Source organism: Myotis myotis, unplaced genomic scaffold (assembly GCF_014108235.1).
Source record: "Myotis myotis isolate mMyoMyo1 unplaced genomic scaffold, mMyoMyo1.p scaffold_m19_p_1, whole genome shotgun sequence".
NCBI classification, from domain to species: domain Eukaryota; kingdom Metazoa; phylum Chordata; class Mammalia; order Chiroptera; family Vespertilionidae; genus Myotis; species Myotis myotis.
Genome location: NW_023416313.1, coordinates 73,010,744 through 73,026,973, shown reverse-complemented (window position 1 = coordinate 73,026,973; position 16,230 = coordinate 73,010,744). Strand labels below are relative to the sequence as shown.

The following is a 16,230-nucleotide window of genomic DNA, read 5'->3' as shown; positions in this document are numbered from 1 at the left end:
ATACTACCTTCATAGCAACTTTCTATTCAACCTAATTTCCTCCTCCCACACTGCCTCAGTTCAGATCCTCTCTTATCTCTTGCCTTGTCAACCTCATACTCCATGAATGGTCTTCCTGCCTCAAGTCTCATGCACCGGGCCTCTAGTATGTATATACATTCTTTGGTTAATCTCTTTCCCCCCCTCCACCTCCTGCCCCAAGAAATGTCAGTCTGTTCCATGCCTCCATGCCTCTGGACCTATTTTGTTTGTCAGTTTATTGTGTTCATTAGACTTCTCTGGCCATTTTTAATCAGAGGGCAGACACCCAAAGCGTCTCAGTGTTATCAGGTCAGCAATCCAGCTCAGTTACTCTAGAGATCTATCCCTTCAGACCTAAGAAAGTCGTTTGATAATGGAGGGAAACACTTGGAAAGCCAAGGAGCCCAAACATCTGTGGCTGTATTTGCAAGGGTTTCTGTGCATGACAACATTATCTAGAATCCTACACATCAATACAACTCTTATTAGTTTAACTTGTCAATGGGTTTATTACAGACTCTGAATAACTGTTCCACTTGGGGCTCAGCAGGTTTCAAAAAGCAATACACCTTGTTGAGGAAACATTCTACTCCTCTTGAGTCATCACAGAAACACTAAGAAATCAAGTAATTCCATCAATGAAAGCATTTTGAGAAAAAGAACCCACATACCAAACAGCTAGTGTCCAGTGTCCTCTCCCTTGCCAGTAAACAGTACCGACCAAAGCACATAAAATGGTAGCAGTTTTTTGTTCTTTTTTCCTCAGTATCTCATCTTGAATGCTCCACTTTGTGAGGGAGAACATACTCACTTTCCTTTGCCTTCTTGGAGCCAAACAACCATTCAGATTTTTTATGGCCTCAGCTCAGTAAATCTGAGGTTTCATAGCCATGCTCCCTTCAAGGGCAGTGATTAGTCAGGCAGAGCCCTTAATTTATTTTGGGAGAACAATAGATATAGGTGGAGTTGGATGCCTGAACTTCAACCAAGGATACCCCCTCTTATTAGTTTTGTGGCCTCGAGTGTTTAAATAAACTCTCTGATTTACAATTTATTTAGTAGATCTAAAGGGCTGGGGAGACTGGGAAGTAGAGTGTCTATGAATGTTATAAGCTTTAAAATCATATACACATTTAAGGTATAGTCTTATCTATTTTTTTCCCCCAGAAAAATAAGGAATTTCCTCTCTCTAGGGCTTTTTGCAACCTCTAGCTTATGATAACTTCTTTCAGTTGGTATAACGTATTTGTTATTGGTTGAATTGTGTCCTCCCCCCCCCCCCAAATATTAAATCCCTACACCCTAGAACCTGTGGACATAGGATCTTTCTAGGTTATTCCATTAAGATAAGATCATTAGGAAGAGCCTTAATCTAATATGCCTGTGTCCTAATAAAAGGGGGAAATTTGAATGTAGAGATGGAGAAACATGAAGAAAGGAGACGGCCATCTACAAGCTAGAAATGCGGGAGGCTGGGAGGGAAGCCTGAAACAGATTCTCCCTCTCAGCCCTAGAAGGAACCAACCTTGCTGATGCTTTGATCTTGAACTTATAGTCCTCAGATGTGAGATAATAAATTGATGTTGTGTAAGCCACTCAGTTTGTGGTATTTTGTTATGGAAGCTTCAGGAAATGAATTCCTACTAATTTTCAGAAGACTGACAGGCCCTGCACAGAAGTTCTGGGTGACAATCTTTTCAGTCTTCCACAGAGCTATTCCAAAGCAAAACAAGAACTGAAGGTCATGATCTCACACTGGCTGCCTTGGGGCCATGTCTCTGGGGTTTAGATGGCTTAAGATATTTAGCTGCACACACCTAGACCCATTTCATCTGCCTTCCAGTACCCTCACTGCCTCCGCCAGATGTCGTATTGGCAGGCTTGGATTTATGAATACACACAACCAAACCTCAGTGTTTAATTACATAATTTTAAGTTTTTCAAGTACAATTCCACTGCATTTGAATACTGAAACCATTACAAAGCATTATTGTAAAATATAAAATTTAGATTCATGAAAATTCCCTGTGCCCTTGACTCAAGTGTGAATTATAGCCTGTCCTCGTCTTGACTCCTTGTGGTGGGCAATGAAGTTCATGTGGCACAGTGTTATCAACTCACCACACATTAGCGTTACCTGGAAGTTTTTAAAAATACTAATGCTTGGATGGTACCACCCTCCGAGATTCTATTCCAGTTTCATCTGGAGGGTGTCCTGCCGTTGGTATGATAAAGTTCTGAGCCAAGGTTGAGAACCCCTGATGAAGGGTGGGTTCTGTGGTCAGCCGCAGGTGAGTTTGAACCACTGCTGCGCTGTTTGATGCTATTTTGGGCTTGCTCCCATTCCCTAATATGTGAAACAAGGGCAATAATAATACATACCTCATAGTGCTTATGTGAGCATAAAAAGAGGTAATGCATATAAAATTACTGGCCCATAATAAGTGTTATCAAGAATAAACATTCCCCCTTTAAACTGTCTACAAGTGGATTTGTGGCCATGCTGGGAATTTAGAGAGGCAGGAAAAATGATCCTAGGCAAACACATCACAAAGGCACACAGTTGGCCAATCATAAAACTTAGATCTGGATGATGTCTTTTATTATTATTATTGATTTCAGAGAGGAGGGGAAAGGGAGAGAGAAATAGAAACATCAATGATGAGAAAGAATTATTGATTGGCTGCCTCCTACACGCCCCACATTGGGGATAGAGCCTGCAACCCTAGCATGTGCCCTGACCGGAATTGTACCATGACCTCCTGGTTCATAGGTTGACTCTCAACCACTGAGCCAGCCAGCCAGGCAAGGATAGAAAGTCTTCAATCATACCTTATGACTCACCTGAAAAATAAATTCCTACAAATGGGCTAATTCTTTTAAAAGGAAATTAGAGAGTAGAAACCCTGGAACCATTGCTATATTTCTCCATTGGCTAAACCAAGTTTTCTATACTCTGTGATTCAACTCAAAGAATGGAAAGCAAGTTAACAGAACACATTTGTTTTCTGACCTCATTTGGAGGAGGTCACAGGGAAGTAAGAAGAGGATTGGGGAGATACATGTCCATACTGGTCAGATGGTCTGCCATCTCACCTGAAAAGTGATTGGGAGTAGGAAGCAATCGATAATTAAGCAAAGTTTCAATGATAAACATAGTGAATTTAACCTCTCTGCACCCTCTGCCACTTCAGGAAATATTTACCTCTATACCTTTCCATCTTTATTTTCCTATAAGGATTGTATTATTAAAATGCATTAAAGGAAAGGCTATAGAGTAATCTATCCCCGCTTTCATAGAAAACTCATCATCTCAGAAAACTATTTTCAAGTTTTAAAGTGAGAAATTTTTATATACATACTCTGTAGAAAGAAAACATGAGCAAAATGGGGCAAGAAGTACATTATGTGGTTTGTGTTATAACTTTAATATGTGTTAAGTATTCAGTTATAAAAAGTTCCTCCTTGCATTTGTAATTATAAACTGACATACTCATTTAAACATTGTCAACAAGATATCAGAATTCTCACTTTTGAATGCTTCAGTGGGAAGAAAGCCCTCAAGGTTTGATATCACACATAAAAAAAAAGTTTTCTCATTTTAAAGGTTAATCAAGCCTTTCTTTGAAAATGAATTATACTATGTCCTGGTCCAATGACGTCATCCTAATAGCTAGGATACACTTGTTTTGATGCTGTACTAATTTGAACATTTTTTTCTTTTTACTCAATACTTTTAAAAACATAATATGCTTCCAGTAAAATAGAGGAATTAGAAAAAAATAGCTAAAAATGAAAGCCAGATTTTTCTCTCTGTTTTTCCAGTTTTTCTAACACACCAGCTTTATAAACAAGAGAAATGGTCCAACCATCTTGTTTCTAAGAAGCCTCACCCTTTAAACATAAGACACCCGGAGGGGGAGGTGCATAAAGATTATTGTATGTGTGCAGTAGTGATTCTGTAATTAATTTGTTGTGAGCTTTGTCAAAAGCATTCTTTGTCCTTACAGACAGGGAGGGCTTTGTAGTTTTTGCCAGTTATTTTATCATAACCCTCAATCGGCTGAGCCTATTACATTCTTTTCTAGATTTAGTACTATACTTGTGACTGCATTCCTTTCTCCTTTTTTAAATCCCCTTTTGTAGGGTGACTATCCAGAGAAGCCTGTGTCTGAGAGATGGCATGACAGTGCTAATTAAACCTTAAAGCTTTCTATTCTCTCAAAGCCACGCCTGTCCAAACACTTAGGGGATGTTCTAATATTTTAAATAAAAGACACTTTGGCCAATGAACTGCTAAAATTGTACCAGCAATGGAGTCTAGTACTAGAATAAAAAAAATTCTTAATATCACCTAGCTATAATTGGAAGGGTAGATAGGATTTAAAGGACAAAAGAAAAATGCAGATGAAATTAGGGCAAGATGATTAGGTTATGTCTCAAGGGAGTAAAAAAATAAGATAAATGTTTAAACCCCTGTTTTCCAAAGAAGCTTCTGACAGCTTAGAAATAATGATTTCATAAATAATAACATGATCTATAACTATGTAGAAGTGTGGACATATTTAGAAATATAAGATCAGAGACAAACTGCAGAAGAGGACCCTTCATATTTTAAAAAACAACTTTATATCTCCTAAGAGGATTAATAAATAGATAAAATAATATGACAATAGGTCACACTTTTCTGTTTATAAAAAGAAATAGATGGAGAGAACTTAGAAAACAGAAAAAGTATAAAGAAAATGAAATTAAAATGATTGAAATTATGTAATATTGTATTATTTTTGTATTTCATTGCCAGTCATTTTTGCATTCATACACATAAGTGTGAATGGTGGAAGTCACAAATTTGAAGCCCCTTGATGTGCTTTGTTTTGTCTTCACAGTATGTTCAGGGTGTCCCAAAAATTGTATACACACTCTAACAGCTGACAGCTCAATTTTGAAAATGAAATGTATTTTAATAAACATTGCCTTTGTAATTATTCAAAGTGTATTTATACATTTGGGGGGACACCCTCTATATACACCTTTTAGATAGGATGGTGATGATAGATCATAGACAGACAGATGATAGATAGATAGATAGTCAGATATAAAATGTTGAGTCAACAATTAAAAATTAGAATTTACGTCCTAGCCTGTTTGGCTCAGTGGATAGAGCATCAGCCCTCAAACTGGAGAGTCCTGGATTTGATTCCAGTCAAGGGCAGGTACCTAGGTTGCAGGCTCAATCTCAAGTCCTGGTCAGGGTGCATACGGGAGGCAACCAATCCATGTGTCTCTCACACATCCATGTTTCTCTCTCTGTGTCTCTCCCCCTCCCTTCAACTCTCTAAAAAAATAAAATAAAATAAATGAAAAAACATCCTCAGGTGAGGATTAACAAAACAAAAAATTAGAATCCACATAAAAAAATAAGATTTATGTCATCTCTGAATCAAGTGCAGATTTGGACACACTGCCGTGACAAGAACAGGTGAGAACTAGATAGGGTACCTGTCCTCAGGGGCCTCCTTCTCCAGGAAGCCCCACTCCTACCTCTGCATCCTATTCCTTAATCTGATGCTGAATTCTCATTGCCAGTGATTATTCTTTCTTGCAGTAAAGAGAAAAGTTGAGTGAGGGGCAGGGGGGGACAAAGATAATTGTAAAAGAGAAAGCTAAACAAAGAAGGCTGAATGTTTCTTGAAAAACTGGAGAAAGGAAGATTATTGAATTTTAAAAGACATCTTCCCTGCCAGCATTACTCACTATTATACCAATGTGGACTCTTGGCAATTGAGTTTATAACCCTGGTAGCAATGCCAAATATTGATAATGCATCATATACAACATGTTATGACCTGCTTTTTTCACTTATTTTATTGTGAACATCTTTCAAACTTATTCCACCAAAACATGGTTTTCAGGGGTTCATAATATCCCAATTGTATACAGACATATTTTTTAATACACCTTTAATTGTTGGATTTTTAAGTTGCCTCTAATAGCTCATTAATGGAATTAGTACTGCAATAAATTGTCTTCTATATAAATCTTAAAAACAAAATTTTAAAAGTATAATTCATTATCAAATGGAAGAAATATTTAAACTTTTTAAATACATACCATCAAATTACTTTCTGAACAGCATTTAAACATTCATATATGAATGGACACATTTAATCATATCTCATTCTGCCATTAAATATAATATTCTAAAAGTGTTTATTAATTCAAAAGGTAAAACACTGTATATATCTCATTTTAAACTTTTATTTCTAGGATTCTTGAAGAGATATTACATACATGTTTTTATTTGAATTTCTCCTGTATATTATTGTTGTTGGCATTTGCCCACAATTTTCTAGTATTACATCCACAGAGTTTGGCTCCATTACACATGCATATGTTTCTTAATTTGTTTTTCATATTTCAATGTTATGTATGTTTTGACAAATGGAATTTTATGTAGTAAAATGTAAAACTTTTCTTCATGTTTTTAATATTTGCTCTTATTTAAAAATTGTCTTTATAGTTTATTTTACTTAAAAAGCAGAGAAATTTATTAAGACAAAGGCTTGCTTCCCGTAGATTATCCTCTAATTTTCTGGAACAGTTTTTACATTTAGTTCTTCAATTTATCTACTATTTTTGTTAGTTTGTTTCTAATATGAATTGAGAGCCTAATATTTTTACCTCCATATAGTCTCCACAGTTTTTCAAATGATATTAGTTGAGTCATTATTCTAGTTCTTCTATTATATGTCCTTTCATTATTTTTCTATTCATGGAAAAGTATAAATACTGTGTTTAATTTTGTACCAATAGAGTCCTATGATAATTATTGTCTGAGTATGTCTTCTTTCCTTTTTTCCTCTTAGAAATATCTCCTTCACAATTGTACTTACATGCAAATAGTTTTGTTTGTTTGTTTTTATTTTTACTAGAGGCCTGGTGCACAAGATTTGTGCACAGGGGGCGGGGTGGGGGACCCCTCAGCGCGGCCCACACCCTCTTGCAGTCTGAGAGCCCTCAGGGGATGTCCAACTGATCCAACTGATGGCTTAGGTCCGCTCCCAAGCAGTCAGTTGTACAGCCTTAGCGCTGCCATGGAGGTGGGAGAGGCTCCTGCTACCGCTGCGCTTGCCAGCCATGCTGGGTTCTGGCTGAGTGGCATTCCCCCTGTGGGAGTGCACTAACCACCAGGGGGCAGCTCCTGTGTTGATTGTATGCCTCCTGGTGGTCAGTGCACATCATAGCAACCAGTTATTGTGCCGTTAGGTCGATTTGCATATTACCCTTTTTATTATATAGGACTAGAGGCCCATGCACAAATTTGTGCACCAATGACTTACGGGATTGGGCCGAAATCGGCTCTCTGACATCCCCCATGGGGTCCCGGATTACGAGAGGGTGCAGGCCAGGCCGAGGGACCCCACTGATGTATGATTGAGGCTGGGGAGGGACGCGGGAGGCTGGCCAGCTGGGGAGGGATCATAGGAGGGCTCCAGAGCGTGTCCAGCCCATCTCGCTCAGTTCCAATTGGCTGGACCCCAGAAGCAAGCTAACCTACCAGTTGGAGCATCTGCCCACTGGTGGTCAGTGCACATCATAGCAACTGGTCTACCTGTTGACTATCTGTCCCCTGGTGGTCAGTACATGTCATAGAGTGGTTGAGTGGCCTCATCATATCATTAGCATATTACACTTTGATTGGTTGAATGGACGACCGGACACTTAGTATATTAGGCTTTTATTACATAGGATTTTTAAGAGTACTACAGACATAAGTTTTAGTTTATATGGTGAATAATAATTTCCCTCTGAGCACCTGAAGAGCTGTATGACTTTTGTTGCCAACACACTCAAAGACTTCGATCCTTTGTAAGCTTTGGTCGAGTATGTATAAATCACACAGAGAGGATAATTAGAGGGGATATTGTTTTCTCCTTTAAATGAACAATTAGGGATGGATGTTTACAAAGGAAAGTATGAAGGAAAGTGAGTAGTCATCATCCTATATATTAAAAAGCTAATATGCAAATAGACCAAATGGCGGAACAACCTAACAACCAGTCACTATGATGTGCGCTGACCATGAGGAGGCGCGTGCGGAACATGGTGGGCATTGGCAACAGGCGGCAGAGTGCGGAACATGGTGGGCACTGGTTGCTGTCATCAGGACGAGCCTCTGGTGGTTACTGAAAATTCTTTGCTCCCGCACGCTGTGGTCCTGCCCGGTGCTTGCTCCCACTGCTGGCAACAGCCCTGCTCACACCCACAGCCAGCAGCAGAGCCACCACTCACACCAGCTGCCAGCTTCTGGCACTGGTCCCAATCACTTGGCACCATCAGCAGGTGTGAGCAGCTGCTGGCCCTGATCACCCCTGAGGGCTTCTTCACATCCCCTTGCTCCTGAGGGGTGATCGGAACAGCAGCAGCCACTCACACCCACTGCTGGCGCTGGCCCTAGTCACTCTGCTCTGTCAGCGGGTGTGAGCAGGGCTGGCGCCATCAGTGCATGGAAGCAGCGGCTGTGGGGGCAGGGCTGCCAGCAGACAGGGGACTGGGAGCCACAGTGGGAGGGGCTGGGCAGGGGCGCGGAGGATGGGCTGAGACCCGCTCCTGTGCCCAATGCAGTCTCGCGGCCCGCAGTTTCTTTCAAGGTGCACAAATTCATGCACTGGATCCTACTATTACTATAGTTACCTAACTTGGAAAAGACAGTTTTAAAGGGAGGTGAATGGATAATCAATACATCTTCAGTGATCTAAAAAAAATAAACACAGGGTTTTGCCTTCTGCCTTGATATGTTCATGGCCAAGTTTTATTTAAATTGTGATGCTCATTAATTGAATTCTCCAGTGAAATTGCATCTATGATATTAAAAATGCTTTCCCCTTCTTTCTGATTGCCCATGAGAGGATGCCCCTTGGGTGTGCATGAGAGTGTGACTCTAAAGCCAGACTGCTTAGTTTTAGATCATGCCACCTCCTCATTACAAAAATCATTTACCCTCCTTATACTTTAGTTCCTCATCTGTAAAATAAAAATAGCGTGTGCATCATAGGTTGCTATGAGGATTATGTAAGTTCATTTCTGTAAAGCCTTTAAACAGTTCCTGATACATAGTAATTGCCATGTGTTTGTTAAATCAATGAAATTTCCCTCTATTTTCATGTCTAGGCCCTTCTATTTACAAAACTGTGTCTCAATTGTTTAGTGATAGTGATCTAAAAAGATGCTTATGTACACTAGAGAAAATTAATAGAAGCCCTCCAAAATATTTTGTAATCTAAATGGTTTTTCGGGAAAAATACATTTGGACATTTTAAATTGTGGCAAGCTGTAGTTTTGCTTTCCTTTCTCTAATGTAGAAGAGGAATCAGTAAATGAAATAGAAATGAGAGGAACCAGTTGGAGCTATGTCACACTTACTAATTACCACTTTACCAGTCAACAAAGAAGTATTTTCAATGAACTCAAGTTCCAATTTAATAAATGACTTAAAAATTTCTCGTTAAATGGTGACTTTAGGATTGTTGAACATCAGGTGGCTTTTAAGTTCATTGATCTTAATTTTTCATTATTTACTAAAATAGTGTGTATTTTTTCTTTTTTATCAACAATATAAATGGATATAGTTCCTATTCACCTTGGCTCATGTAAACCTTAGTTCAATACAGATCCTAAAACTAGTCTTTAAACGACTCAGTAAATTGTTTTCTTATTATTGTTGTATACTTTTCATCAGTACTCCTTAGAGCAGTGATGGCGAACCTTTTGAGCTCGGCATGTCAGCATTTTGAAAAGCCCTAACTTAACTCTGGTGCTGTGCTACATATAGAAATTTTTTGATATTTGCAACCATAGTAAAACAAAGACTTATATTTTTGATATTTATTTTATATATTTAAATGCCATTTAACAAAGAAAAATCAATCCAAAAAATGAGTTCGCGTGTCACCTCTGACACGCGTGTCATAGGTTCGCCATAACTGCCTTAGAGTGTGGAAAGCAGACCAATGCTGATCTGTGGATTGTTTGTTTATAATAAATTATAACAAATTTGTAACAATTAGGAGTAAGAGTTTAGACACATAACAATTTTATGGAGTAATTTTATGTCTAATAGTCAAATAATTTAAAAAATGGGGCCCTGGCTGGTGTGGCTTGTTGATTGGGCATCGTCTCATGCACCAAAAGGTTGCCAGTTAGATTCCTGGTCAAGCATGTAGGAGGCATAGATCAATGTTTCACACTCTCTCTATCCCTCTCTCTCTAAAAATAAATTTTTAAAAATAATAAAAATAACTAAAAATTGGGGGTTACACATAAATTTATAATTCAATTTTATTGTATTTTGCAAAAGTATTGATAAGCAACATATTGGAAATTTAAAAAAAAAAAAGAAACCTGATCATTCACTATGGTGAGAGGCACTGCCTTACCTATTAGACTAATTGGAAAATGCTTTGACATGTTAGTGGAGCATTTGATTGCCAAATAAACACTTTATACAGTCAATCCATAATCAATATTTTTGTTTGTTGTGGTTACCACTGAATTAAATGAACAAGTCATTAAGTATTTAAATCTGTGTCTTCAAGTGAATTTGTTGCACTCTTTAATTCCACTTAGGTCTGCTGGTTTTTCCTTCGAGGGTAACAATGGAAAGCTTATCTATTTCATTTAGTGATTCAGGATTTGTGGTTAGGCAGTCCTTCCCCATGAGCAGATGTTGACATTGCTGCATTGACTGGAGACTTGGCAACACTGATTTTGCTCTAAAACTCAGATTTCCCTCTTAAAACCCTGTGAGGAGTCCTGTCTTTAGGCACACAAACACCCGAGTAATCTGAAACTGCCATTTAAAGAAAACAAAACAAAAAACGATTATAAAATCAATGTTGCAGTTTTTATTCCCTGGCCTGGGATATGGGACTGTCTGAACAATGCATCTTCCTTCTGGCCATTCCTTTGTCCCTCTTGGTAGAAGCCCTGAGTGCTAACAAAAACAGACTGGATATTAAAAGAAGGACATTACTCAGCTTTTAAAAATCTCATCTTCCTTGGCAGTACAGGAGTTAAAGCTCTATTTTTTTTTCCACTGTATGTACCAAATTTGGCCTGTGATTCCTTTGAATGGCATGAAAAGCAGCAGGCTGGGTGTGAGTCTTCTCTCCTCTCTTCCTTTCTCACTTTTAAAATATGCCTGGCAAAGGCTCAGCGCTCCCCCTCCCCCAGCTCCAATCCATTTTGCCCTCCTGCTCAGCTGACTAGGACTCAATGAAAGACGTATTCCTTCTCAATTGTTAGGAGGGCCTTGGCCTGGTGGAAAATATTCCATACATACGTAGACGCTGAATAACAGCACATTTGGTCTTCCCCGCGCTTAGCAGGTTTTGTAGCTGTCTCTTTAGAGACCCTGAAGATTTTTTAAAATTTCCATAATAGCATTTTTTTTAGTATCCCATAATAGCAATTCTCAACTCATTGACAAAGCACCTAAACACAGACCTTTGCTCATAGCGTTTTCATCGTATCGGTTCTTGTGCGTCAAACAGGAAAGCACTTGAAATCCCATTAAAGTTATAAGTGAATGCATTTATTTTTAAAAGGGGAGGAAAAACTCCATCTTTGGAAGTGTGTCTCTATAGACATCCTTAAAGTGAAAATATGTACAATGCACATTCTATGTAACTGAAGATGAATGATTAACCGTTCAGGTGCAAATTTCTTATGGTAGGAGCTGATGCTTGGTTCAAAAACAAGAAAACACAGCAGCTGAGTTAACTGCCAAGTCACTGTATAAAGTAAATAGAGAGATGCTCCCAAATTTCATAAAACATGAGCTTCAGTGCTTCTGAACACATCAATCTTATCAACACTTAAAATGCAATCAGCTAGCCAGTCTAAAGACAAGAAGGCTGTGTGTCATTTCCTTATTTCCGATACTGGAAGACAGACATGTTTTAATCATATCACTGCTTTGTTGAAAAAGCAACCTGAAGTAGGGCTTTTTATGTTTGGCTTATCATAGCTAATACAATTTTTATAAAGCTTTAAGAACCTTTAAATAAATGTATTTTGATGTCTAGTTAATGACATTGGAACACCTTTACAAAAATCCATAAAAGAAAAATGATAATCACAGTGATGTTGCCATTTTTATTTAAAAGTCAGTCGAGCATCAGGTTGCCATATTTGGCAAGTAAAAACACAAGACATGGGGTTAAAGTTGAAGTTCAGATAATATACAAATGATTGGGGGTTTTTTGGGTTTTTTTTGTTTGTTTGTTTTTTGTTTGGTTTTTTTTTTTTTTTTTTTTTTTTTTTTTTTTTTTTTTTTTTTTTTACTGTAAATGTGTTCCATTCAATATTTGGGGCATACTTACACTAAGAATGACCTGTTTTTCTGAAATCCCACTTTAACAGAGGGCGCTGCACTTTATCTGGCAACCCTTGTTTATCAGCCTTGCCACTCCAGTGGTGTGCTATGAAAAGCATGCAAAGCTGGATCCTATTTCAAGGGTCAAGAACAAGTGCTGGAGTTTCTGAGCTCACTCCATCTGCCAACTTTAAAACTCTGGCACATCCGAAGACCAGGAACACTTCTTTAACAGAAGTAGAATGCATTTCCAATTAGACATTTCCGTTTCTTAAAGGGAGAGAGAGACCCTACCCACTTGAGAAAAAGGTTCCAAGCTGGCAAGGAAGAAAAAGAAAAATCTGAAACAAGCAGGAGGGGAAATTTTATCAGGAAGTAACTGAGTTGGGCACAAATAAGTTTGAGGCAAGAAAATGAAACACTTAGCTTAATCAGATTCCTAGGAATCAGGAATTGGAGATGAAGAGAGAGAAAATGAAAATAGGGCATAAAGAAACATTTTCCATTTTTCCCTAGGAAGGGTGTGTGTTTTTTTTTGGTTTTTTGTTTTTGTTTTGTTTTTGTTTTTTGTTTTTTAATTCCTGATGATCAGAAAGTTAGACATTTTATTGGAGAGAAATTTCCTGAAACATCATCCCTCTCTTTCTGAAACTCTAATATTTAATAGTTCGTCCAACAGAAACCAATAGTTTTCCTTCTTCCTTTGGCTGATTCATACCTCCAGGTGCTTCCTGCTCCTCTGTATCCTATAAGATGAGTTCCCACAGATCCACACCTTTAACTCCAATGACATTGCCCACAATCATATGAAAGCCCACCTGGGATGGTGCATGACCAGGGTAGATTTTCTGCTTGCTAGCTCTGTCTTAGCATTTCCCAGGGTGCTCTGTGAGCGCCTGCGTCTGCTAGGAAATGCAGATGCCTTGGCTCCTGCTGGTGTCTCCTCACTGAGATTCTGCATTTCAATTTGTGTCCTGGTGACTCTAATCCCAATACATGTGGAATTCACAGGCTCATAGGGTTTGTGGCTCAGGGCACGGGGTGTTGTTTGTTTGGATGAAAGAGGTATAAACAGTGGGTCGCTTTTGGTTTGGATTTGGATTTTGGTTTTGGATTCTGTATTTGAGGAAAAGGATGGGTATCACAGATTTTATTTATATGAAAAGGAGAATTATAAGTCTTGCTGATGGTAATAGTAGAACAATCATGAATGTTGCTTTAAATGGATTGATTCACTTTTTTTTTTTTAACACATTGGGACCATTCAGAAAAGCCAAGTATTAAAGAGCCATTATAAGCAACAACAAAATTAGATTTTTAAAGGGGTAAATTTGTCAAAATGTAAGAAAAAGAAGATAAAGGAAATGAAATCTTGTAATTCATATCACAACACAGAGGAAAATCTATGTTTCTGAAGGTTAGTCCTAACCTTTGAGTTTTATGTATAGAAAGTTTATTACTGCTTTTCCTGAGTTACAGATAAATAGTTGACCCCATTTTTGGATGGGGCAGTCTTTTTTTGTTTGTTTGTTTGTTTGTTTGTTTTTAGTGATCACCCTCATAGTTGAAGGTGAGTGGTGAATCATTCTGATTGTCTTTTTCTTGGTAAGAAATGGATCCATTTGATCTGAAGCTGTTCAGAATCAGGGAATGCTTAGGGGAACAGGAGAAGGAAACCTGCAAGCTATAAAGCCTGGAATTAATCTAAGCCTGTTAAGAAAACACTTGATCTTCAAAATTAAGAAAGAGACGAGCAAATTCGGCCCATTTAATACAACCTTTAAAAGATCAGTTAACTCCCTCACATCAAATACTTTTAGGAAGTGGATTTCAAAGTGTGTCCTCCTTAGGAGTGAAAGCACAAGATTCATGCAATCTCTCTTACTCACCCTTAACCTGACCCCAAACCCAGTCCTACCCCCAAACAGATGCACTCACTCTGCTTCAATATTTCTGCAGTGGTAGCTCCAGGGAGGTCCCAGAGACACACCTTCTAAGACCCACATACACCCTGCGCATGACTACCTCAGACCAGTTGCTTTCTTCTACATGTGCAAAGGTCCTAATGTGTGTTAACAAAATAGGGGTGCTCCTGGTAACTCACCCCATTAACAAATTAGTTATTAGGACGGAAACAGTTAACACACCCAAAGAAATTAGAACAGTGCCTAGTACCTGGTAATAAACTTTCACTATTATTTGTTTCTGTTCTTGGACTGGGTACAAGATTTTATTCAAGGGAAAGTTTCTACTGCCTTTAAAAAGTTTTTGGAAGGCCTACTGCTTCGAAACAGTATTTCATAATTTATGAGCATGCTTTTGTCCTTTTGTCCTTTGGCTGAAAGCTAAGTCCCTCCCCCTTTCATCCATTAACCCTGAACTCCAAGGGTTAAAGACATATCCCCTTCCTTTCCCAGATGTGGGCTCAGGGGTGTGGTGGTTAATGATATAAGGATGATGTCATTACAGTACTAGAAACTATTGCATTATAATCTGTTGTTTTTCTCTTGCTAGCTTTTTAAAGGGAGAAACATTTTATTCATTATCTAAGCTTTCAGAACCCTTTGGAGGTACACTCTGCGCAAATGCTGTTATTATCACCCACACTCAGTGAAGTACTTGGGGATTAGAAGCGTTATGTAAATGTTTACACATTATTACACTGTGGCCCAAGATCCACAGTGGGACAGCAAAGACAGCCGGGAAAGAAGCAAGAAGCCCCAGAAAGTCAATGGTTTTTGTAAAAGGTATGAAATTCTCTTTAATTTTAGCATAAAAATAGTTGCATTTCTGAAGAGTAATTTTATAGCCATTAAGGAAAGTACATATGGCTGTATAAGAAAAAACATTTAAACGGAGGATTTGCTTCATACTTTAAGGATAGGGTTCTTAGAGAAAAGGCTACTAGGGACTGGATTTAAAATGCTTGGAGGGGCATTTGGAATTGACTGGAAGAACTTCCTGGCAATAAAAGCATGTTTCCCGAAGCTGTCACCACCTCTTTCCCTATGGAAGGAACAGATTCTCTTACTCTGTAGGTTCCGCCTGAAGGCAAAAACTTGGAACCCTGACTCCCAGCTGATGATTTTAATTAGTAAGGTCATTACAGAACATTGAATCACACCATGTTCTCTTCAAATCTTTCCTCTTCCTCCTAGGGAAAGTCTCGGGTTAGTGCAAGGGTGTCCTGAACACCCCTAACACTGGCTAGACTCTTTTTAACCAAGAGAAGCAAAGATCAGTGTCTTTACCTGGTCCGCGTGTCTAGGTAAATCATAATTGTTGTGTTAGGCCAGTGAAGCTGACTTTCCATGTATGGTAATGATCTTAAAAATTCCTTTTAAAGTAAGTGTGAGAAAAAGAGGAATCTGTTATCAAGAGACACTACCAGACCAAGTACAGCGCCTGTGGCATGACATGTAATGAAAATCTTGATGACCTGAGGAACCAAGGTCTGGCCGTGCCTGGACTAGTTGATTTCACAGTCTTCAAATTCTAGGATCCTGTGAGGACAGGGGGAAGCGCCTGGGCTGTGGAGTCTTAGGTAGGGCCCGGGAAAGCACAGGCAGTGCCCATGACAATAAGAAATCCATACGCTCAGGAAGGATCTACATCAGCACGGGCAGCACTGTGGGCACTGAAGACAAACAGTCCTGCTCTGGATATTTAAAAAATATCTGCTATGAACCGCTTCAGATGATTACCGAAAGGATGTTCAGTTTTAAATAAAGGGCAAAAGATACACAAGTTGAAGGAGAAAAGCCACGCCCCTTTTTCTCAATGTTTAGAAAGATTCTACGCCCTCCCCCCTTCATGTTATTTAAAAACAC

At 38.7% G+C, this 16,230-nt stretch overlaps 1 protein-coding gene across 3 annotated transcripts in view; it reads left to right on the top strand.

Annotated features, from left to right (window-relative positions):
• Nucleotides 1-14,963: 14,963 nt before the first annotated feature.
• The window catches only part of CELF2 (CUGBP Elav-like family member 2), a 559,234-nt gene continuing 557,967 nt past the window's right edge, over nucleotides 14,964-16,230 (top strand). The window contains exon 1 of one of the 3 annotated variants that reach the window (XM_036341344.1): nucleotides 14,964-15,147. In XM_036341344.1, the coding sequence (XP_036197237.1) occupies nucleotides 15,044-15,147 (104 nt within the window). In that variant the 5' untranslated portion in view covers nucleotides 14,964-15,043. The remainder of the gene's footprint in view (nucleotides 15,148-16,230) is intronic. The other 2 variants (XM_036341358.1, XM_036341273.1) reach the window with 2 other exon arrangements.